This window comes from Pan troglodytes, chromosome 1, assembly GCF_028858775.2.
Source record: "Pan troglodytes isolate AG18354 chromosome 1, NHGRI_mPanTro3-v2.0_pri, whole genome shotgun sequence".
In the NCBI taxonomy this organism is placed as follows: Eukaryota; Metazoa; Chordata; class Mammalia; order Primates; family Hominidae; genus Pan; species Pan troglodytes.
The window spans coordinates 5,657,892-5,682,478 of NC_072398.2; the positions used below are offsets into that span (position 1 = coordinate 5,657,892).

General features: G+C 48.0%; 2 protein-coding genes across 38 annotated transcripts in view; one reads left to right on the forward strand and one right to left on the reverse strand.

The window, feature by feature from the left end:
* The window catches only part of AKT3 (AKT serine/threonine kinase 3), a 360,266-nt gene extending 349,736 nt beyond the window's left edge, over positions 1-10,530 (forward strand). For 4 of the 5 annotated variants that reach the window (XM_016934876.4, XM_016935872.4, XM_054671604.2 and 1 more), the window contains one exon: positions 4,933-10,530. In XM_016934876.4, coding sequence (XP_016790365.1) covers positions 4,933-5,018 — 86 coding nt within the window. In that variant the 3' untranslated portion in view covers positions 5,019-10,530. 5 annotated transcript variants of the gene reach the window in all.
* Positions 1-24,587, reverse strand: part of SDCCAG8 (SHH signaling and ciliogenesis regulator SDCCAG8) — a 262,440-nt gene that overhangs the window by 7,560 nt on the left and 230,293 nt on the right. For 14 of the 33 annotated variants that reach the window (XR_010156597.1, XR_010156600.1, XM_016948569.4 and 11 more), the window contains 2 exons: positions 21,089-21,215; positions 10,163-10,498 (listed from right to left, as the gene is read on the reverse strand). Coding sequence is in view for 29 of the 33 variants with exons in the window: in XM_016948569.4 (XP_016804058.2) it covers positions 10,469-10,498; positions 21,089-21,215 (157 nt within the window). In the remaining 4 variants the exon portion in view is untranslated. Of the gene's footprint in view, positions 1-10,162; positions 10,499-21,088; positions 21,216-24,587 lie in introns of those variants that run through there. The other 19 variants (XM_054674794.2, XM_054674771.2, XM_054674797.2 and 16 more) reach the window with 3 other exon arrangements.

Below are 24,587 nucleotides of genomic sequence, written 5' to 3' on the forward strand. Positions count from 1 at the left end.
ACTTGTTAGGTGCATGAATACACAGAATATGGTGAGGGCCTAGGAACTTCAGAGCCGGGAGGACACCCAGGCTTGCCTCCCCTCTGAATATCCAAAGCAGATATTGGGATAGGAAGGTCTTGACAGGTCTCTTTCCTCAGTCTCAGCCTCTGAGAAAGTTTCCATTCTTAAATAGAGCATTTGGCATTTGCGTACCTTTAGAGCAAGTAAATATGTTATTTTGGAAGTCATAGAAATAAGAAGGCTCTAAAATGTCAAGCCAGGAGTAGATATTTTACTTAAGAAAGCTAAAAGTGGAATCCCAATTTGGGACATGGAGTGAGGCTGAAAAAGCCCAGGACTCGGACCTGGGGAACCTGCCTTGTGTCCTGCCTGTGCCCCTTACAGTTCTGGGCGATGGCCGGTCACTTTGTCCCCTGGAAAAGCAGGGAGCAGGGCTGATAGTCTCTCAGTGGCGTTTTTGTCCTCCCGTGTGCCTGAGAAGCCATCTCTTTAGGAGAGGCACCGAGAGTTCTGCCAATTCGAATCACCCTATTTTCAATTCTGCTCAAGCACCAGATTAGCTAGTCCATAGTGTTACTGTATGCTGTGGGCCAGTCCATTTAGGGGGATGATAGGCCCAACGCAGCAAGCACCTGGCTGCAGGGGTGGTGTAGTGGAGGGCCGGCGGACAGGGCTGACTAATGCGATGCTCAGAAATGTGAGACTAGAAAGACCAGAGCAAATCAAAATGGATTTGGGTACAAATAAGGTCAATTAGAAACTGTTGTGTATGACTCTTAGCTAGTCAGTCATTTTTTCATGATTGACTTGAATTTCAAAGCCCTAGCTTTCAAGGACCAGAATCTCTTCGAAATTCATCTTACCTGCTTTATTCCTTACTCGACACCCGCGGGGCACTTGTCCTGATGAGAATTTGTCATTAGTGTGCATTTTATTGCTCAATCTCTAGGACTTCTAAAATGAGACTGAAATGTTAGAAGGTGTTACAAGTCCCCCAGCACAGTTTCTAGAACATAATTTGAACCTAGTTCCTTGGCTTCATTAATCAGCAATATAAAAGCCATCAAGAATGTTTTTCCTGGCATGTCATATTTTACCACTGACAGCACCTCTGTTCTTAAATAACATGTGTCATTTCAGACATGGATCATGCTGTAAAAGCCCTACAACCTTGGTGTCTTTAAATGATAATAGGTTCACTTCTAGATTGAGACAGAGATACCTAGGAAGCCTGTACATTGTAGTAACTTTCAAGATGGTTATCAAAATCCACCTGCAATTGTAGGACCACAAAAGTCTGGCTTTTGTCTAGGCGCAGTGGTGCACACCTGTAATCCCAGCACTTTGGGAGGCCAAGGCGGGTGGATCACTTGAGGTCAGGAGGAGTCTGAGACTAGCCTGGCCAACATGGTGAAACCCCCTCTCTACAAAAAAAAATACAAAAATTAGCCAGACGTGGTGGTGCATTCCTGTGATTCCAGCCACTCGGGAGGCTGAGGCAGGAGAATCGCTTGAACCCGGGAGGCGGAAGCTGCACTGAGCTGAGATCACAACATTGCCCTCCAGTCTGGGTGACAGAGCAAGACTCTGTCTTTAAAAAAAAAAAAAAAAAAAAAAAAAGTCTGGCTTTTGTGGGTGTCAGAAATGGGGTGTCAGAAATGCCCTGCTCCTGGGCCCTGGACAGTACGGAAACGAGAGCCCAGCAGTGTCATCTGTTTCTGACAGGGCACACCACAATTGAGGGGTGGGGAGGGCGCTATGGACTTGCTGTGTTTTTCCCTATTCAGGACCTCTGTAGCAAGGAAAGTCAGACGAAAGAGCTCAGCAGAGTGTGCCCAGGCAAAGAGTAGCATCGACGCATCTGCAGGCACCTCTGTTCAGCAGCCTCTGCTGCTGTCTGTGTGGCTCAGCACAGCGCAGCGCTCAGCACTGGGGGCCATGGGGCCCTGGGCTTCCTGTCTTAGGGGAGCAGCCTTGATGGTGGTTAACTGCAGCTTCTGGGTTCTTCTAGGGCAAAGGGGCAGTATTTTTAGTTTGACAGTTCCTGGACACATCCTAGATTCCCTTAAGGAGCAGATAAAATGAGAATCACTGAAACCTTGAACAGTGATTACATTCAACATAACCTTTTTCTTGCAGCTTTGAATAGTTTAACTGGTAAGAAACCGTTGCAGCTCCCTAACTGCTAAGACACAGAGGTTTTGTTGATAAAAGTCCAGGGTAGTACCATTCGTTAGCAATTGTCTTCCCACTTGCCACCTTGCTTGTATAAAACAGAATACAGTTATTGTTTAGAACAAATCAGCAGTTAGAAAGGCAAAATGTTCCATTTTCTACAAACAGCTGCAGTGACATGCCAGATTGTCCTCACTGGCGTTAATAATGGAACAGATTTGGGAATGTGTCATCTTTCGTTATCGCCATTGATGGTCCTCCTCCTTCCTCTTACAGAAAAAGAGGGTTTCTTTGAGATCTGGTCGCTTTTACTGCCATATAATGCCATTTGTTAAATGTTCTAAGAAAATCAGGCAACTGATGTTCCTTGGATGCAGGAATTCAAGGGATGTAGCAAGTAGAGTTGATCATTGTCTTCTTTTTCCAGATAAGTGTTTTTGAAAAACATAGTTCATGTTCATTATCATCACTATTCCCGATGCACAGCCTCTCACAGCAGGAACTAACTTGTGTACATTGACAGGCTCCGACTCAGAGTCAGCTGCCACTTCCTCCAGCTCCCCTCCCACCACAGCCCCTGCCCAGGCTCTCAGCTCTTTTAGGGCCATGATCAGATGTTCACGCCTCATTGTTTCCAAGCCTGACAACAGAAAGGGGCAGGAATGATGGAGGGAGATCATTGGCTTTAAAGAATATCAAGGATTGGGGCCCTCAGGGATATCTGTGAAATTTCCTAGATTCAGAATTGTGATGAATGTGTTACTGAAGTGACAGAATGAAGGCTGTCTCTCAATTCTTAGCTGACACCAGCAAGAGTCCCTCCTCTTCCAAAAGGGTGTCCAGCACCTGCCCCTGTTGAGCATCTGGCTAACCTGGGTGCTGAACCTCCCCGGGCTGGAATGAGTCCTGGCCATGGCCCCAGGAGTCCAGGCAGCTCCTGCCCTTCCTGGCTGAGCAGGACAAGCACCAGGCTCCCCATTGCTGTCCAGAGCCAGCTGCAGGTTTGCTGTGCAGAAACACTGAGCAAAATAAAGCTGTTGGTGAGGAAAATTGTTTATTTGAAATGTGATTGGCACATGTCAGAATCTGAACATTAAGGTTTTAGCTGCCCGTATTCTCTAGAGCATTTTTATACTCTGGGGCTCAACCACGGGTACACCATCATTCCCAGCTCCTTCCGTTTTTACTGTAGCTAAAAATACTGCTGAAGGTATTTGATCTAAAAGATGCGTGTGACTTGCTTGGTACAAATATTGGAACCAATAACTTTATAAGGAGGTAGAGATTTCCCCAAATCTCAATACCTTCTAGAAATGCTGACTGCAGTTACAGTGGTCTATTTGCAGAAGAAGAGAGGGCCTCCGAGTTCAGTGTCTTACACAGAGCAGGGAGCCACAAATGCTTCTTGATGGATCAGTTCTCACCTAATACGAGGATATCTTCTGGTACATTAGGGGTCAGAAATTTTGGCTAATGCCAGCTTGATCCCATTTCTAGAATCTTCTGCATTAAGAGTGGGATACAGAAAAGAAAAACAGTGATACAAGAATGGAAGTGTTTATTCTTCAGACAAAGGCAGAGCCCCCTCCTCTTCGGAGTGACAGAGTCAGAGCCTCAGTGCAGTGGGATCTGGCCTGTATGCTTTCTTTGTTTACACCCACATCCAGCGGATGCTCCCTGGAGAGGTTAGAATATTCAAAAAAATTGGTAATGTACTTCCTATATGGGTTTGAGGACATCGAATTATTTTGCTTGAAGAGAAAAGGGTTGAGTATTGGAAAGATTCACTGATTTCCATTGCAGGACAGCATATGATTAAACAAGCTTAGAGGCAAGCACGTCCTCACCTCCCCCAGGAGACTGTGAGGCCAGGGGGCCCTTGGGACTTTGTTCAAAGTTCTGCGGTCCATGGGCCTGAGGGGTGCTCAGCCCAGAGCAGATGCGCGGGAGCGCATGTTGACTGAGTGGCGACCACGTGGCCACATATCAGGGAGAGCTTCCAACAGCACAGGACTGTCATCACAGGACATTTATGAGAAGAGGGTGCTGATCATCTGTGATCTTTGAAATACAGGAAACCAGGAAAGCTGACAGGAGGAACACTGTGATTGTCAGCGGCCTGTTTTGATGCCTTTCAAGTCTCTTCCATTGTTTCCTGATGAGCTAGGACTCAGATGTTGACATCCTTCCCTCTTTTTCTTTCACTTAGTCCCTTCATGCTAAAGTTTTATCATAGGGAAATTGGGAAAGGTGAGTTAAGCCAGATGCTAGATGTTGAATGAAATTTCATAAGAAGCTTTATTTTGCAGTTGCACTTAAAGCATCACAAAGAAAAAATATAAGCACTTGAAGACATTCGATGATGAATTCTATACAGACTTTGGATGCTGTGGACTTCACTGACTTGCAATTTTGATATATGTGGTTACATGAAATGAAAGGTTACTGAAGACTGCTCCTTCTTAAAAACTTCTGTTTTCTTCAATACCATTTTTTTTCACTGTTTCATTGAGTCTTGAAATTTTGATGTCTTAGAGATGATTCTATAGTATTATTTCTTCATAGACTATGTATTTATGAAAATCAGATGATTTTTGAAGTATAATTACTATACAGCTTATTGATGAACACAAGTTTATGGGAGCTATTGCCTCTGTTCATCTTTCCTATGTTCAGAGTTTAAAAAACATAGACTAGAGATAATGTTGCAAAAAATGAATGTGTAAAATTAAAATAGATGTTTCCTGCCCACAGATGATGAGGATGGTATGGACTGCATGGACAATGAGAGGCGGCCGCATTTCCCTCAATTTTCCTACTCTGCAAGTGGACGAGAATAAGTCTCTTTCATTCTGCTACTTCACTGTCATCTTCAATTTATTACTGAAAATGATTCCTGGACATCACCAGTCCTAGCTCTTACACATAGCAGGGGCACCTTCCGACATCCCAGACCAGCCAAGGGTCCTCACCCCTCGCCACCTTTCACCCTCATGAAAACACACATACACGCAAATACGCTCCAGTTTTTGTTTTTGCATGAAATTGTATCTCAGTCTAAGGTCTCATGCTGTTGCTGCTACTGTCTTACTATTATAGCAACTTTAAGAAGTAATTTTCCAACCTTTGGAAGTCATGAGCCCACCATTGTTCATTTGTGCACCAATTATCATCTTTTGATCTTTTAGTTTTTCCCTCAGTGAAGGCTAAATGAGATACACTGATTCTAGGTACATTTTTTAACTTTCTAGAAGAGAAAAACTAACTAGACTAAGAAGATTTAGTTTATAAATTCAGAACAAGCAATTGTGGAAGGGTGGTGGCGTGCATATGTAAAGCACATCAGATCCATGCGTGAAGTAGGCATATATCACTAAGCTGTGGCTGGAATTGATTAGGAAGCATTTGGTAGAAGGACTGAACAACTGTTGGGATATATATATATATAATTTTTTTTTTTTAATTCCTGGTGGATACTGTAGAAGAAGCCCATATCACATGTGGATGTCGAGACTTCACGGGCAATCATGAGCAAGTGAACACTGTTCTACCAAGAACTGAAGGCATATGCACAGTCAAGGTCACTTAAAGGGTCTTATGAAACAATTTGAGCCAGAGAGCATCTTTCCCCTGTGCTTGGAAACCTTTTTTCCTTCTTGACATTTATCACCTCTGATGGCTGAAGAATGTAGACAGGTATAATGATACTGCTTTTCACCAAAATTTCTACACCAAGGTAAACAGGTGTTTGCCTTATTTAATTTTTTACTTTCAGTTCTACGTGAATTAGCTTTTTCTCAGATGTTGAAACTTTGAATGTCCTTTTATGATTTTGTTTATATTGCAGTAGTATTTATTTTTTAGTGATGAGAATTGTATGTCATGTTAGCAAACGCAGCTCCAACTTACATAAAATAGACTTACTGCAGTTACTTTTGACCCATGTGCAAGGATTGTACACGCTGATGAGAATCATGCACTTTTTCTCCTCTGTTAAAAAAAAAATGATAAGGCTCTGAAATGGAATATCTTGGTTAGAATTTGGCTTTGGGAGAAGAGATGCTGCCATTTAACCCCTTGGTACTGAAAATGAGAAAATCCCCAACTATCCATGCCAAGGGGTTAATGAAACAAATAGCTGTTGGCGTTTGCTCATTTAAGAATTTGAAACGTTATGATGACCTGGCAACAAAAAGTAATGAAGAAAATTGAGACCTGAGTGAAGATAAGAAATGATCTTTACATGGCAAAATGAACACATCTTGAGTATTTAGGAAATGGGCAGTGAAGGCTAAGAACCTGGTGTGTTTCTTGGGATCATGGTACATTTATCACTGAATTAAGCCATCAGGGAAAAAACAACAAAAAAAGAGAACACCTCCAGCTTTTCTTTTTCTGTATATACTCATGTCCCCAGATTCCAACATTTCTCACTGAAAGGGGGCATGTATGCAAACCTCATCTTTCTCCTTCATTAATGATGATCTTCAGATTAAACCCTTTGGTGCTAGGAGCTGACAATTTCCAAAGCAGCCTGTGAAGTCCTAGGGGCTGGGGGCCACTCTTGCGGCAAGCAGAAGGCCATCCTACTCCGCGGAGTGATCATGGAAATGTATTTTAGTTAAACTCTGACAGCTCCCAAACGGAAGACTACAGCCTGACGTAGTATTATGATTGCATTGTATGAAAGAGCAAGTGACTTTCTAAGTAGGATGAATCATATTCATATGCAGATGTCTTAGCCTCTTGACGCTGGAAGTGTGGACTTATAGCTATGAAACCACTGCTGGCAGTGGGTGGGCCACTGGGACTGACGGGGGTTAAAGGGCATTTTACTAAGGCAGCTAAGACATATTCAGACATCAACGTTATCCTTATTTTTCATATTTCTACCTGAGTGAAGTTCATCCTTAGTATTGAGTAGGAAGTTACAGTAAATGGTAGTTCATTCTTACTTACACACATAGCTAATCTTTTTTTTTTCACTTGGAATTATGTTGAATGTTTCATTTTGACAAAAAAGTAGACTAGAAGGTATGTTCTTTAAGTTGTCTTGCATCCATTATATAAGAAAGAAACAGGTGAGAGGAAGAGCAGAAAGCTGAGACTGGCTGATGTTCAGAGCACTTACTCCTCTAGAGGGAAAGCATGACACCGTACACTAAGCACACAGCTTTTTGTTGTTTTGGTTTTTTCTCCCGCAAATCTTAAAGTCATTCCCATGACCTTGGCCAAGGACACTTCTTAAAGATTAATGACTGGCACTGACATTGCCCCAGGCGGGCCACTCCTCACACTGGCTCTCAGTCCCCAGCCATGCCTGGGGCTCAGTCACTTCTATTCCACCCTCTGAGACTCCACTGGTGTCACACAAGGTGTCTTCTTGGCTTTGATTTTGAGAATCCCCTATTTTCACTTCCAGATCTGTCAGCTGCCATGGAGGAATAATAGAAAACCAGAAATGCGTGTAGAGGGAGATTTCTAAAACTTCCCTTGTGTCGCCCATAGTTGTAGTTTTGGGTTCTGGCAGGTGGAACACCCTGAAACCTGGAATCATTCTATGAGAATACAGTTCAGACTTTGCAGACTCCAGCCCATACTAACTGTCATGAAGCTTGACTTCTTGTCATAATGCAGCCATCTTGGAGGAAATTGGCCATTTCTGCTTGGATGGTTGGCAGGGTCGCGCTCAGCTTTGCTTTCTACACTAATTACATAGCATTATTCAAGTATTGTTTTCCATTTCCCATCCCTGATTTCCAGCTTCTTAAAGCTGACTGTTCTTGCAGGGGCCACTTGCTTCTCCTAGAGTACAAAAGTAAGGGCCTTCCTTACTAACTGCAGGGTCTCTCTATTACACCTCAACGTACACACTTTGCTGCTACTGTTTGTACTGTCTACAGTAGAATTTCCTTATCTTGCTCCTGGTAGTGCATTACAGGCAAGCATGAAATGTAAAGTATTTATTTAAATAAAAAGAAAACCTCTAAATTGGTAATTGAATTACCTCCCTGTAGCTTTATAGTTTGTGACATTTCTTGACCTTGCTAGTTCTTTCATTAGATCTGCGCAAGATCTAGTCATCTGGTTAAGGATTTTAAGCAGATGCAACTATAAACCCAAGAAACTGTATTACTATTACTGTTGGTCATACTAAACCTGTCTATTTCCTGAAGTATATGACCCACAAGGATGTGGAATAACTAGGAGAAACTGTTTTTGTACACTGTACATCCTTAGTATTTTTACACGTATATGATAGGGATGAACATGATTTTCCTTCGTACAGACAGCTTAAATAAAGCACTATGTCAATCTGCTACTTCTCTGTTTATTGTTGTTGGATGTGGTTCTATAATCCCCCCAAATTAAATCTTCTTTAATGAAAACAGATGATTTTTAATAGCCCCAGCTGGTATTAACCTACCTTGTATAAAATGTGACAGGAAAATATAGAAATAATTCCTTGTAGCTCACACACACACACATAGGGGATCATTTTTACTTCAGTGAAATGGCAGTAGTGCGGTTATGCAAACTTTGATGAAGGGCTGCTTCTGAGGGGAGACGCTGACCTCTCAGCACTGGATTTAGGATGGATGTACTGTGAAGCCAGGGATGAAGGAGGTCTCAGACCTTGGGGACATTCAGACCCTAATCATCTATACAACACACGGTTTGGACCCAGAATCTGAAGGAATGTAGCTTTTCATTAACGTCTTCCTGATAATGTACTGCTCTGCATACTTCCTTTCTTAGAGTGTATTTCTAACATGTCATGGCAAATTAACAAACTTAGACGTGGGTGATGTAGATGGGTAGGATGGCTGGACTGCAGTCTGACTTCACGTTGAATCATTCTGGATGGGGCCTTTTTCTGATTTTACCTCATAAAGCTACTATTGTAGAAACTTGGCTTTGCTCCTGTGACGAAGCCAGACAGAGGAATGGCTTTTGGGACCAGAGTGAGTCAAGCATGTATGTGTATGTCACACGGCCAAATTTGAGGGCATTCTCACATGTGCTCTTCTCTCAAAACCACTGGGGTTGACAGATCCAGGAGGCTAAAATAAAGTGACCTCTATAATTCTTTAAAGGTGCTATTTTTAGAATATTGTATAATTTATTCACAGTATATCTAAAACAGAATTAAGGACAATTAAAATATCTTATGTGACAGCCTTTATGTCTAGCACATTTGATGAAATAAAAAACTTCTGAATCTGAATAGAAGTTCTACTGTTTCAGGCTTGAACCTTTTACATGCTCAAGAGATTCGAATGGTCTCTGTGTGTAGATCATGCCACCGCCTCCAAAGCCTAATCCACATCACTTCTGAGAGGCAAGGCTGAGCATATGGTGACATCAGCTCTGTGTTGAGATGGTGATGAGGATGATGGCTCGCTGGCCAGGCAGGGCAGCCGAAGGTCAGGGACCTGTCCTAACTGCAGCCTTGCCTTTAGTGTTTGTCATTCTCAGATACAACACGGTATGTCCAGTGTCCGTTTTTATTACTTTAAAGCATTTGAGGGCTTAATTGTGTATAGTAGAAATACTATTTTAGACAAATAATTATCTGTGTACAGATATTTGATATACTCTAAGTAAATTTTCTAATTTCACTAAGTACGTTTTTAGGCTCCTCTCAAATACTGCATATTGAAGAAAAAAATCTGACACCACCGAGCCAAAGATGCTTTTTTGTCTGTTTTCGTTGTTTAACAAACAGAATGGAAAGAGTAATGCATAGTGCTTCCTGGTGTCTCCTGATTGTGCACAAAGTAGGACGATAAATAAAATGGAGTCTGATGGGACATTGATTAAAGGTGAAGGATGATTGATATATAGATCATGAAAAGAAAAATGAATGGCAGGAAAAAAAGTTTGGTCCTTAATATACTTTGGCCTAGTTAAAATATGTGCCTTTTTGATGTGTTTTGTTCATCACTACGAGATAAAAAGGAAACAAACATTACAACTCAAGTCTTTAAAAAGTTCATTTATTGAAAATCATATGTATAACCTAGCATACGAATGAGCAGATTTAAACACATAACTTCAAGCCATTTCTGAAAACATACACCAGGAGCTCTGCTCAGCTAGAGTCAGACTCCAGCTCCAGCCCGACTGCGTGCGGGGACAGCGCCCGCGTTGATGAGGACCAGCCCCACTGCAGGCTGAGGCGGTGTCACCCTGGGAAGGTCATGGTGCGTTGTGGCATATTAAGTCTAAACCAGATGAATGTAAATATCTCTTTGTAAATCATTTATTTCACTCTGTTCCATCCAGGTCAGCAATCAGATTGTGGCATGCTGGGTAACTGGAAAAAATAATAAAAAGTAAGTTTCAATAGCTCATGTTCTTCAATGTTATTTGTCTTCTCATTTGCTGGTTTAGTCACCTTTTATGATGAAAACTGTTTGTTGTTGGAGAAAAAAACCTGTTGCTAAAAATGTGGAAATTATATGAAAAGTTTGTGCCTCATCTTGTCCACATCAAAGCCCTTCACATATGAAATAAGGTTAACTGGCTTAATGGGTTAAATTTGAAGACAACCTAGACAAAAGACATGCCTGCCTCTTAAATAAGGACAGTCTGCTGTTAGGACATGGCCAGAGAGCCATCTCTTCTGTCCGGGAAAGGACACATTGATTTGTGCCATAAGCTGTTTACTGAAAATTTATCTGACCTTAACGGCAGGTAATTCTAGAACAAAAACAGGGTGTAGGCCAAGTGCCCCTAAGAAATTCCTCGTGAAACAATACAAGCTGAAACACCTCCAAATTTGTAACTGCAAACAATTTATTGTAACCTATGAAAAAGTACTTTCACATGGAAACCTCACATGTGTTGGAAGAGGGGATTGGGTGTACTGAGGTCTCTTAGTTTTACGCAGATACAAATGTTCCAAAGTCGCTTCATGCAAATCAGGTTGGGGGAGAATCACAAGTTCAGAAAGTATTGAATACTGTTCCTGGCCTCTGCTGCCATGGCTGCCCAAATTAGTTTAAACCACATCAGGAACTAGAGTCAGAAGCCACTGGAAATGGTTCCACTCCACAAAGCATGTCTGGAGTTTCTACAGTGCACTGTGTGGGAAGGTGACTGGGCCACAGTCCTCGCCCTCTAGATTGTGAAGTCCAGAGAAAAGCCAGGATGGTATTTTCCAAATCCCGGTTTCCACGTCAGATAAATTGGGACGCACTGCAGGGCCAGGGGCCCAATCTGGTCCCTCTTTCTTTAGTTAGGAACCATCTTCCAAAAAGAGAAGTGGGCCTGCCCCTCTCCAGTGAGGATTTTCCAAGCTGGACTCCAAGGGAGGACTCTGTCAACCTAATTTAAGCCATCATTAACGTGGGGATTTCCAAGACAGGGCAATGAGTGAAACTGAATCCGCATTCAAGAGAAATATATGAACATCAGCCTGTTGCCTTTTATGAAAAATGAGAAAAAGTAATGTTTACATTTCAAGTAGATTTCCCAGTGTGTGAGAGACCCTGAGGACAACTTTTTCTTGAACAGGTCTGTGAGTAGTGGGGTGGTCTCAGCAGGGTAGTTAGAGTAGGTGGGGGGCCTGGCCTCAGGCTGAATGCAGGTGGGGCTCCGGCAGGAGGCCTCACTCCTCCTAGTAAACCTGCCATCCCATGCACACAGCCCTCCCAGGCCCGTGGAGCCAGGTGGACAATTTCCTGGGCCCACACGATGCTTTGTTCTCCAGGCCCTGTCTGAGTGGCCCATGAGGAGTCCACCCCATGCACTATGCCCTAGAGCCCTGCCATTGCAGAGGGGACTCCCTTCTGTCCTCAGTGGGATACTGACAGCACGGAGACTGCCACCAACACGACCTGATTGTCAAACGCAGGGTTTGCACCAAGCTGACATGCCCTCCAGGCCAGGTGATCAAACTGACCCAGCACAGTCCTGCTAAATGACTGGTTTGAATGGCCCTCCACCCCTGCTCCATGGATTGGCCACGTAAGGCAGGTGGCCTGGTGGCCTCGCTCTTGACACAGTGGCTTCCTAACTTTAGAAATGCTAGGATGACTGAATACAAAAGGGATAAGCATAAATCCCAACAGATAACACTTCAAAAGAAAAACAACCCAACTCTTGGCTGGGCACAGTGGCTCACACCTGTAATCCCAGTGCTTTGGGAGGCTGGGGCAATAGGATCGCTTGAGTCCAGGAGTTCGAGACCAGCCTGGGCAACATAGTGAGACCTCATCTCTACAAAAAAAATTGTAAAAATTAGCCATGTGTGGTGGCGCACCCCTGTAGTCCCAGCGACTTAAAAGGCTGATGTAGGAGAATTGCTGTAGCCCAGAATTCAAGGCTGCAGTGATGAATTTTGGGTAGAGAACACACCCACGTACACACAATACAGAATAGGCATAAAGACCTGAAGTAAAAGTAAAATGTGTTACAGAATTTTTTGATAAGCTCCAGGAAACAGGCATTTCTCATGATGAGTCTACATAATGCCTGTGGGCTCCCAGGCCACCTAGCAATTTATCACTATCGGAGCTGTTCCAGAAACGGGTGGCCTCCTGATTCCGTGGGCCTGCACGGGGGTGACACAGATGTGCGGGCCTCACCAGGAACCAATCAAAGTCAGCCTGATTCCTTCCTGCGGCAGATCAGCCATGGCCATCTGCATGGGCTTTGTATTTCCTGCGGTTCAGGTGAGAAGCCCCATATCCAACCCCACTTTCACACTGTTGAACTTACCGTTCACTGCTCAACCCCCCACCGTGCCTACAGCCGTGCCTGACCCATGGTGAGTGTTCAGTCAGCACTGGAGGGCTGGATAATTTGTCCTAGGAGGTCACCGTTTTGTCGCCTCCATTTGCTGACTCTTTGGTAACACACGTTTCTCTGACCGAGACAGAAGCCTTAGTTACTGCCCACATCTGGCTTGTCTGCCATTAGGGATATCCACGATGCTTATTTCCAGGAAGTCCTGTCATCAACACCACAGTGACCATGGTCTCATCCAGGAGAGAAGAGCGTGCGTATGCCAGTGGGACATGAGCCCTCAGCCAGTGTCTCCCGTCCTTCTGCCCTTCCATTTGTCATCATGGCCCTTGCTGTGGCCCTCCTGTGGCTGTCCTGCAGCTCAGAGGGGGCCGACAGGGCGCCCTGGCCACTGCTCCCCTGCCGTGCTGTCCACAGGTGGTGGAAACGTGCCCCCATCTGCGGGCACACAGCTGCTAACCCATTTTCTTTTCTCATTTTAAATCCTATCGGAGTCGTCTCTCCACAAACCCTGCCTCATTTATTTCTGAAGTTTGTTAAGTTCTGAGTGTAAGAAATCAGTTGCTCTGGGTGACCTGAACTGTTCCCCAGGCAACCACACTGTGGGGTCCAGCCAGCCTTTGCTGCTGCTTTGTTCCCAAACCGGCCAGAAGTGGCAGCCCGGGGAGATGGTGGCACCCCTCGCCCCTGCTCACAGGAGACCTGCCCGGGCTTCGCACTTCACTCTCTCCGTGGGTGGCTCTAGCCAACCCTTCTGAAGGTAACAACCCCTTCCCCCCCTGCTGTCCGCTCTGCTCACTGGCACGCTGTCTCCGTTTGGCCAAGTCAAAACGTGGTCCTGTTCCTTGTGTGTCTGGCAATAAAGCATCCATTTGTAACTGGAGAGGGCAGGCCCCTCCCCCCACCTCCATCTGGGGCATTTCAAAGCTGGCCCTGAGTTGACAGAGCTCCAGGGCAGCCCCTGCCTCGCTTGGTGGCTTGCCTCCCGCCTCCGCCTCGTGTTCTGGGCACCGGGGCCAGGGCTCGGCAGCTGTTCCAGCCAGGCCCGGCTCCGCCCGCACCCGCTCGGGTACCTGCCCCCATCCACACATCCTGTGGCCTGAGAAGAAGTTCATTTCCCTGCCCAGCCACTTCCCAATTCCATTCACTTCATTTCTCTGGGCCTTATTTTTCTATCTGTACAAAATGGTTATTTATCTCAAATGGCCCTTTCAAGCCCACAATGATCTCAGCACTAATCCTGTTGGTTTCATAATCATCTGTGCTGGGCTCTGGGTAATATGAGGCACTTCCTTTTAAAGGGAAGCTGGTTCTTTCTTTTTCTCTGCCAGAAATCAAGTGACATGAAAGCTAACACATGTCTCTGAAGCGACGCAGAGCTGAGATTCGAATCCAGGCAGTTTGACCTCAAAGTCCAGACTCTCCCATGCGAGGCTCTCCTGCTTGCTCTGGCAGATGAGGGGCAGCCAGTTTGATATCTACGGAATTAAGCTGCCAAATTGGGAAGGCAACCTGGATGAAGTAAGCCACGTGAGCTCTGGCTCGTCACCAACGCACTGAGGAGCGAGGTGCCCTCAGCATGCTGGGCAGAACGTCGTGGAAACGCGGCCTTCCAGCAGGACCGCCCACCTGTCAGAAGGGAGCACTCCTCTACAGAGCCGAGGGGCAGTCAGCCACCCTTAGGCCCCTGCGGCCCTGCTGTCCCCAGCACAGCGACTGAAGTTCTCGCTGAGGGGCCTCGTCCCCTCCGGGTCAGGCCTTTCCAGGAACCTGGCTCTGCCAGCTGCAAAGCAGGCGGGGGCTCACGGTTAAGGCCATCGCAGGGCAGCGGCCATTCTTCCCTCCTGGCTGCCCGGCTGGGCCTCTGATAACAGCCTCCACACCGCAGTCAGAGTTCAAAGCCCTCCTTCCCTTCCACCGCAGGGCTTGGCTTTGCTGCTTCTGGGCTCCGAGAAAGGAACAGGGCCGCAGAAACCAGAGGAATGGAAAGGTATCCACAGAGAAGGCCGCTCTGCAGACATGAAGTGGGACTTTCCGTAAGATCTCGAGCTGGACTTGGCCGGGAGAGGGAGGCGGCCCCGCACAGGCCAGGGAGGCCCCAGCACACATGAGGCCGGGGTGGAGGCCCTGGCTCTGCGGTGCCACCTGTCCTCCCCAGGGCGCACCCAAGCCCAAGGGTTCCTTCCCAACCGTGGGGTCTGAGTTTGTCATCTTCCAGCTTTCTCAAGTCCCCTGAGTCATGAGAACTTCCTCTACACACAGGCAGGTCTGTGTTTTATATGAACCATGTTTCCATGGTAAATAGATTTTAAGAATTCCCAAAGGACAGACAGTGTCACCAACAGCAGAGAGTGGAGCCTCTGGCTGCCTCATGTTTGAAAGTGTTAAAAATAAAGACAACACTGACATTTGGGGTTGTAATGTGACGGAATTACAGTCTTTTAAAGGCAAGAACCACTTATCTACACTACATGCAATATTCAGTGTTTTGTTCACTTGTCTAATTGGATTAAAATATTTAGCTCCCTTTAAAATCTTGATTGTGAATTTATATTGTGAAATGTAATGTCTGACTCAGGAAGCAATAAGTAGAGCGAATGTATCTGAAGGAATATAAAATTCAATTGACTTTTCTCCCATGATTCTTATTCTGAAAGTACTCACTCTTGGACAAAGTGAACTGTTAACGGAAGAGCAAGTCTGGCTAAAATGAAGCCCTATGTGCTTTTCAATATTAATTATACACGGGGCGCTCAGTCAAAAAACAAAAAGTTTAACTGTCTGCTGTTGGAGGTGTTTGGGGAAGTTTCTCCGAAGGTCGCGAGATGCTTATGTTAGACATGCAGCACCCAGGGTCTTGTGTCATTTTTTAAAAACACTCAGGCAGCAGGGAGTTAATGACATTTTAGCTGCATATGTTCAAGTTTATTTAAAAAAATATGCAAGTCACTTTGGTTGACAGTGTCTTGTACACAGTTTTGAAAGAATCAGGGCAAACTTTAACAGAGTCAGTTTTTATTTGAAAAATATTTTCTGGGAATGTATCAGTGTTTATTTTTGAGACTGACAATTCGGGTGAAAATCAGGATAAAAACAAAAAAACAACAATTTGGTTGAAATCAAATTGTTTGTTTTCATCTATTTAGAATTCTTTCCAAAAAATCTTGGTTCAGGAGGAGGCTTTTTAATTTATTTTATTCAATGTATTTGCTGTTCTATTCAAGCACCATCTGTCTTACAGGTAGCTAACTTTGTGGTAGCTTCTAAGTCAGCTGGGCGAGGCCCCCAGGGCTCCTGGAAGGACCACAGTAAATTAGGTGACACCTCCAAGGCCTAACATGGGCAGCCTGCAGCAGCTCCGCCTTGCAGCCAGGCCTCCCTCAGCAGGGAGTCTTGCTCCCTGAGAGCTGTCACTTTTCTAGAGCCTCCCTTCTCCCTTTGCTTCCAGTTGCAATGGGCCTTTCCTCCCTTCATCATCTTCTGTGTCTCTGTGTCCCCTGCTTGTTTTCGGCTCTCTTCTATGAGTCCTTTGGTATAATGAGATAATGTCGATGATCTTGAATATAATCACATATGGCTGCTGGATCCATGCACAAGTTTAAATCAAATTAGAAAGTAAATTCACTGCCAAGAATGCTTAAAAGTCATAGGGCCAACTGATTAACCACTGACAAGTCAGTTTCCGACTCTGTTTTCTAAACTGTAAGTGATTCATATGAGGGGACTAAAAGGGAATCACTCCCCAGATTGAACACTGCAGACAGAACCAAGCAGCCTGCTCAGGATACGACGGCTACCAGAAAATGCAAGTCAGCCAAAACCATATTCATTACCAAATAAGAAAGCAGACACAGAAAATCATCTTGATGGTTGAGACCATCCTCTGAGTGGACAGATAATTTCTGTTTTCCCCTGTCCCAGATGCCATTCTCCCCAAGACTCATGTTTCCTCACCAGCCGGCTCCAACCTTCCTAGCCAGATGTTAGAGCCCCCAGGCTCTGGGCCGCAGACCCCTGACCCTGCTCCAAGCTGTCAGGCCCTGCCCAAACTCCCCCGAGACCCACCACCCTCCCCCCGAATCCCCCTCCCCCCACCCCCACCACCAAGGTTTCAGCCTCCCCCAGCCAGGGCCTGCCTCTCAAGAAAGGGCGAGAGCGCGACTACCCAGCCCAGTCTCAAACAAAAGACAGGCCAGGGTGTGTGTCTGGGGGCCCTGACCCTCTCGGAATATAGAGTGTGGGGAACTGCGTCTAGGCAAAGCTGGGCTAGTGCTTCAGTGTCTGTTTCTCCACAAGGACAAGTAAGAGCCATTTCATGACATTTAAAAGCTATTTTCTTGAAGTTGTTTCCGAACCCAGGTGAGGCAGGAGATCAATAATGCCATTATTTGTAGTCACCCTAAACTAAGAACAAGCCAAGAGGCCGGGCAAAGCTCATGCCTGTAATGCCAGCACTTTGGGAGGCCAAGGTGGGCAGATCACCTGAGGTCAGGAGTTCGAGACCAGCCTGGCCTACGTGGAGAAACCCAGTCTCTACTAAAAATACAAAATTAGCCAGGCGTGGTGGCAGGCACCTGTAATCCCAGCTACTTGGGAGGCTGAGGCAGGAGAATTGCTTGAACCCAGGAGGCAGAGGTTGCAGTGAGCCAAGACCGTGCCATTGTACTCCAGCCTGGGCGACAAGAACAAAACTCATCAAAAAAAAAAACACAGCTGGGCGCGGTGGCTCACGCCTGTAATCCCAGCACTTTAGGAGGCTACGGTGGGCGGATCATTTGAGGTCAGGAGTTCAAGACCAGTCTGGCCAACATGGTGAAACCCCGTTTCTATTAAAAATACAAAAAAATTAGCTAGGCGTGGTGGTGGGTGCCTGTAATCCCAGCTACTTGGGAGCCTGAGGCAGGAGAATCACTTGAAGCCGGGAGGCGGAGGTTGCAGTGAGCAGAGATTGCACCACTGTACTCCAGTCCGGGTGACGGAGCAAGACTCCGTCTCAAAAAAAAAGCCAAGAAACGAGCCGAGAGCTTGAGCCAGTGCCCTGAGTCCTGCCCACCGCAGACAGCGCCGGGGAGCGGGGAGGATGGGGGTTCTCGTGGCCAAAAGCATCCATGTGGCAGCTACCACTACCAGGGGCTCCCTCTGCCAGCCATGTTGTTGTGAGTGTTTCAGAATTCAAGCAGAAACAATTAGAATAATGAAGCCTGCCAACAGGCTAGACACTTCCTGTTGGAGGCCACAGGCCAGCCTGAGCCCCACCACCAGGGGCAGCAGGGCTCAGGACCCAGGACAGGGAGGGAAGGAAAGGGGTGGACTTTGCTTTGGAACCACTGCCCGACCCATTCTCTTCTGGGTATTAAGTGGACAGAGATGTTTAGAGTTTGACATGCAAAATTAAGTTAAGCTTAACTCATCCAGGCTGAGAAAACGGAAGCCTTTAGTTAAACCATCTCTAACCCAGACATGAGGACAGCTCTAACCCTCAGCTGCCCAAGATCTGGACCCACAGGCCACTCCAGGAAAACAGAGAGGGTGGCTGAGCACTCCGGAGCCCTCAGGCGGCACCGCGTCCAAAATACCTGCTCGAACCTACAGCAGCCTCGCCCACATCATGGCTCAGCAGAAGCCTAACTCACAACTCAAGCTGATTCCATGACAAGAAGGCATCGCAGAGGCTGAAGCCCACTGACAGCCCCTACCTAGAGGTGAAGGCCAGGCTTAGCCAGAAAAAGCAGGCTCTGGGTTTAGATATTCAGCAGAGAGCTTGCAAACCTGGATCCCTGCCTCCTCTCTGACCACTAGTATTTGCAACTGAAAGCCAACATTCCCTCTACCAAATTTCTTTTGTCATGTTCATATTAAAATAACTCCAAGTGTAATATTTGAATCTGAAAGGCCGCTTTAGAGATGAGCCAGATGGGCCAGTATCAGATAGCACAGGAATGGGCAAATCATTGCTGTTGCTTCAGGCAAAAGAAGAAAGACCTGCTAGTTTTTCTGAGGATTTTTTGAGGTTTGGGTTTTTTTAATGCCATTTTGTGAAAATTTTGCAACTCATTTGGCAATAACCAGATTTTTAAAGCCCTGGAAGAAGCTTCTAAGCATCGGTGATCCATGTTAAGATCTAAGTGTGCTGTAAAGCAGGCAGATGGGGAGTTAAAAGGCAAAGCCCACGTTCTCCTGATCTAGTCCAGAGCCCAAAGGAAGCTGCCGTGTGCTCCAGCTTCCACGGAAGACTCCCCACAACCTGAGGTCTGACAGAGTTCTTGGCTTTAGAGGCTGAAGATTCACTCATGCCAGGAGTCACGGTCCCTCCCTCCTATGTGACAAGAGCCTAGTCACCTGCCAGGAGACCTAGTGGCTCCAGTGGTCCTGATCTTTGGCTGGCCAGGCCTAAAGCAGGTGCTGCTGGGGCCCTCCCTGGGGACCTGCCCACAGGGCTGGGTTCTGGGCTGGGTCTGGTGGAGGATGAGGGGGTCATCCTGAAAGCAAAGGGGAGGGCAGTGGCACTGGTCCCACAGCTGCTGCTCTGCAGGCCTCTGCCTTCCCTGAACCTCTCCCAGGACCCTCTGAAGATGAGGGAGAAAGGAAACACCCTCACATGTCCTCAGCCTGTGTGCCCAAGGGCCTGTGGGGCATCCCGCCTGCACTCAGCACACCCAGTAGCCCGTGAAGCCAGGTGTGCACCATGCCCACTGTGCAGAGGAGAAACTGAGGCTGGAAAAAGGCTTAAGTTACTTGTCCGAAGCGGGGGCAGGGGCTTCAGCACAGTGACACAGCCTGGAATAATTCTCTGTTCTTTCCAGCTCCAAACACTTCAGAGGTCTTCAAAATGTAGTGTCGTCCAGAATCATCCCAACAGCTTGGCAAAATTCAGGTTCCAGGGCCCTGCCATGGAGCGTGCCAGGTGAGGCCTCGCCTCCCAGATTAGCTGTGGCAGTGCGGCTGTGGCTTGGACTTTGAGCGGCCCGCTCCCCCACAGTCCCTGGGAGCAGTCTCAGAAGCATGGGGACAGTAGAGGCATTTCCACCTCCAGGCCTTAGCTCCGTGGCGCCTGGGTGTGCTCATTTACTGTCTGTGAACACATGTTTGGCAGAGGGATTTTGGACCGAGTGGGAAAAGTCAGTACTTACAGGTTCCTTGAGCACAGGGTCATTTTGTAAGGAGAATGAGACTCCTCTTCGTTTTCATTTCCAGATGCATTTTTCATATTAATCATTCCAAGCACTTAGTGCCTGAAGTCCCCAGGGCACTCACAGAGCACCTGGGTGCAATCCTAATTAAAGGCGGAGGCCTTGGTCAGCCCACGGACCACCTCATTATCCTAACAAACTGCTTGATGGGGCAAAATGCACAGCCTCTCTGACAGGAAGAGAAGCGATTTAGAAAACGAGGTTTCATACTGTGTTCCAAACTCACCGGGACACTTTCCTTCCTCCCTTTTCCCTGCTGGTGGCCCCGGATCTAACCTGAATGGGGAAAGCCTGGGCTGTGGAGTCAGGCTTAGCTTCCGTTTGCGGTGTCCCTACTTGCCAGCTGTAATGCTTGTCTGGGCCTTAGTTTCCCTATCTAAAACATGAAGACAATAAAGTCAGCATCGCCTGCTTGTTCAAGGGTAAAGGGAATTAATGCATGTTCTGTGTGTAACACTGCCGGGTGCTCTGCAAGCACTCCAGATATTAGCCCAGTAATCAGTCAGCTAATTTAGGATGAGATGCCTGCCTTCCATTCAAGACGACTTTGCTAATTGGGAACACCTCTTTCCTCAACCAATTCAAACCATACACGACCTTCAGAGGCAGCTCAAGGCCACCATCCTCCAAAAAGCCTGTTCTGCCGCCCACGGCCGTCCTCCCGCTTCTCCCTGCTCTGGCACCCTCCGCAGCCTGCACGGCGCAACTTGGCACTCGGTGTGGTTCGTTGATTCGCGGGCCCGGGTCTGTTCACCTGCACGGACTTTCACTCCCTCACCAGGACGGGCCCATGGCTCCGCTTCTCTGGGTCCTGCACTGTGCCCAGCACAGTCTTCCGGACCTCCCTCCCAGCTTACTGCTAACCGATGTGATCCGTGAGAAAGCCGGCCTGTTGAGGTGCATAAAAGATCCACCTGTAGACGCCCGCCCAAGGACTCCCACCTGCGCCGCGTTCTGCACAGTACCTGGGTCCGCAGCCGGTCCACCTCTTCCGACAGGCTCTGCCTCTCCAGGAGAAGCTGGTTCTGCTTGCTGAGGAGCTGCACCAGCTGCTGGGCTGTGGCCTGGCTGTGCTTATCCAGCTGCCTTAGCCTGGAGAAAAATCCACCGCAGAATTAAAGAGGGATAACGTCAGCCTTTCAACAGGCCCAGGGGCTGTGTGTATCTGAGGGAAGCCCCTGATAGGGAACCATGAGCAGGACGCCTAGGGTGACCCTGAGGTGCCAGGCTCTGGCTGGCACTAGGTCCTTGGTACGCACTGTGTGAAGGTGAGTAACATTCTAGCAAATGTGCGTGGGAACTGGGAGCCATCTCAGTACACTATCAATTAGAAAACACGCAGATAAGTGGGGTAAGTAGAAGGAAAAGGAAGCTTTGAACTCCCAAGCAGAGGTCAAAGATGAGGGGCCTAAATGCCGCCATTGTTCAGCTGGAAAGGTCTCTGGCAGGCTGAGCAGACGGCCGCCCCGGCTGGGGAAGTGGGTGAGGGCCGTGGAAACACTGAAGTAAGGGTTTTCCATTATTAATCACTCAGTCAATCACGAGCTCCGGCATCGCTGACCAGATGTCTTTAAAGATCCTAAATTTGTCATTCTGCTGATGGGCGCTCCTCTCCAGACTTGCTAATTCACTCAGACCATTATCCTCATCTGTCCACAGTCGGCTTCCTACAGCCAGCAGCACAGTCACCCATGGAACTGTTGGCTTTGGATTAAATGTGGAATTGAACGACTACCCAGAAGTGTTCTGGAAAGAAGCGAGATGTGTGGCCTGCCTCACCGTCCTCACGCATCAAAAGCACCAGCAGGCACGTTAACTCGAATTCTCACAAGGAAAAGGCCATTAAAGCTCAAGGTGCATTTCAAACTCCAGGCTACTGAGCCGAAGGCCTCGTGGGCCGTTCTGCGGACACCGGCCTCTGGCTGCCCTCAGTTCGGGCTCTCCTGGGACTCCGGGCACAACTAAACTTACACGGCCACAGGTTTGGGCCTTCGGGTTGGGACAGGTTCCTTTACAAAAAAGGCCGCACATGTGGGCACAGGTACCACTGCCCTCTGGGAAACCCGGCGATGGTCGGTACCTGCCTCCCGCGCTGCTCGGCCCACACCCTCCCATTTCCCCACGGCTCCCCCGGCCCTGCCCCATCGCCCTGCTCAGCCTCCGATGGATTTGGCTAGAGTCTTTGGTCAAGGGGCCCGAGCCCCCAGCCCTGACCCTTCCCCAGAACGCACCATGACTCCCTGTTTTCAGCCACACCCAGCGTTGTCCGGGTCTGCGGGGCGCCCTACCTGTGCCGGGAGAGGCGGGAGCAGCAGCCTAGGACCCCGCCCAGGCAGAGCCGGCACTACGCATGCTCCCAGGAAGCCCCGCCTCCCCGGGCTTGGCGCCTCCGACTGCCACGCCCACAATTCCGCACCACCACCCCCCTTGCCTATCCCGACAAGGGCCTCCTGCTGCCCGCAGGTTCTGGAGAAAGTGTAAGGACTCAGGGACGCCCTGGCGCCTCTTTGGAGCCTGGGCAACAGCCAGGCCCTGCCCTGCCTCCAGGATCAGGCTGGCCTCAACAGAACAGCAAAGATCTTCCATCCAAGCAGGAGTGTTTCCCTGTGTGTGTGATGTATATATATGGTGATGCTCCAACACCCCACCTCATCCTTCCCTCTGATCTTGGAGGAAAAGTAGGTTTCCTTCTGGCGATACCTAAGGCCATCGCTGCTCTGGGAAGCCTCATCGGCCCCTACCCGTCCCCATCACGCTGGGGCTGAGGCAGCCTTTCCTGGGAGCTACCCTCAAAGCCACCCAGTGGATCACAGAAGCTCTCCTGCAAGGCCCCAGGGGGGGACCCGGGCTGTCCTGAACAGTGAGCGGCCGGGAGAGAGGAGGACGTCCCGGGCCAGCGGACTGGGGAACCTGCCTAGGCCGACCCTCTGACACAGGCAGGCGGCCACCATTCATCTGAGCACCTGCCCTGCTGTGGGGCCCAGGAGTGGGTCCCGTTGAAAAGACAGAGATGGTAACAGCTCTTTTCCTTGAGAAGCAGACAATCTGATGCTTCCGTATTTAAATTAGTGGGTGGAAAGCATCATTTGCCCTTGAGCTCTGGAACCCTAAGGTGGCTCTTCCCCTCCGATGAAGGCCTACCTGTGGAGAGAGCTACTGGCTAAGAGCAACTGAGGTAGTAGCCCCGTGGCTTCCTGCTTGCTCGAAAAGAATGGAACAGAAACGTGACAAATGACATCATGACATTGCTGCATGGCAAGAAGGTGCCAGGAAACGTGACAAGTGACACCATGACATGGCTGCATGGCAAGAAGGTGCCAGGAAACATGACAAGTGACACCATGACATGGCTGCATGGCAAGAAGGTGCCACGAGCAGCCATTGTCCATGTGGTCCCTTGCCCTGTGCTTGGATCAAATGAGATGACGGTCCTTTGGACCGATGGGCTCAGTATGTGGTTTTGAACTCCTGAAAAGGGATGGCAGCCCATCCAGGGCAATGGGCAGGGCCAAAGCCGCTCTCACAGCATAAACACCGGTCACGGCTGGCCGCCCTGGCTCCACCTTCAGCGATGGGGCCGGTTCTGGCCTAGACCTTCCTCCTATGGAGCCCTCAGAACCTGGAGGAGGTTTAGTCCAGAGTGCGTTGCAACCTGGGGGCCTGGGAAGGCGATAGCGATTACTGGGGTGGGAAGGAGGAAGGAGACACCACCCAGACCCCGCTGAATCAAGTGCCTGGGTGTGAGCCCCACAAGACAGCAGGGGACCAGCTGACCAGGATGTCCACACACAGAAGCACCCCTGCTGTGAGGAGTGAGATCCCTGAGAAGGGGCAGCTCTCCCTTCACGGCTAACAGCTGAGGATGGATTCCAATTGACTCAATTTTTAAATCAACTTGAACACTCCCAATATTACAAATATTGGGAAAAGAGATTTGTTCTTTTTTTTTTTTTTTTTTTTTTTTTTTTTTTGGAGGCAGAGTTTTGCTCTTGTTGCCCAGGCTGGAGTACAATGGTGCGATCTCGGCTCACCGCAACCTCCGCCTCTGGGTTCAAACAATTCTCCTGTCTCAGCCTCCCGAGTAGAGTAGCTGGAATTACAGGCGTGTGCCACAACGGCGGCTAATTTTGTATTTTTAGTAGAGACGGGGTTTCTCCATGTTGGTCAGGCTGGTCTCAAACTCCTGACCTCAAGTGATCCACTCGCCTCAGCCTCCCAAAGTGCTGGGATTACAGGCGTGAGCCACCACGCCCGGCCCGAGATTGATTTTTTTTTTTTCTTGATACGAAGTCTTGCTTTGTTGCCCAGGCTAGGGTGCAGCGGTGCTATGTCAGCTCACTGCAACCTCCGCCTCCTGGGTTCAAGCGATTCTCCTGCCGTAGCTGGGATTATAGGCTCCTGCCACCGTGCCCAGCTAATTTTTATATTTTTCGTAGAGACAGGGTTTCACCATCTTGGCCAGGC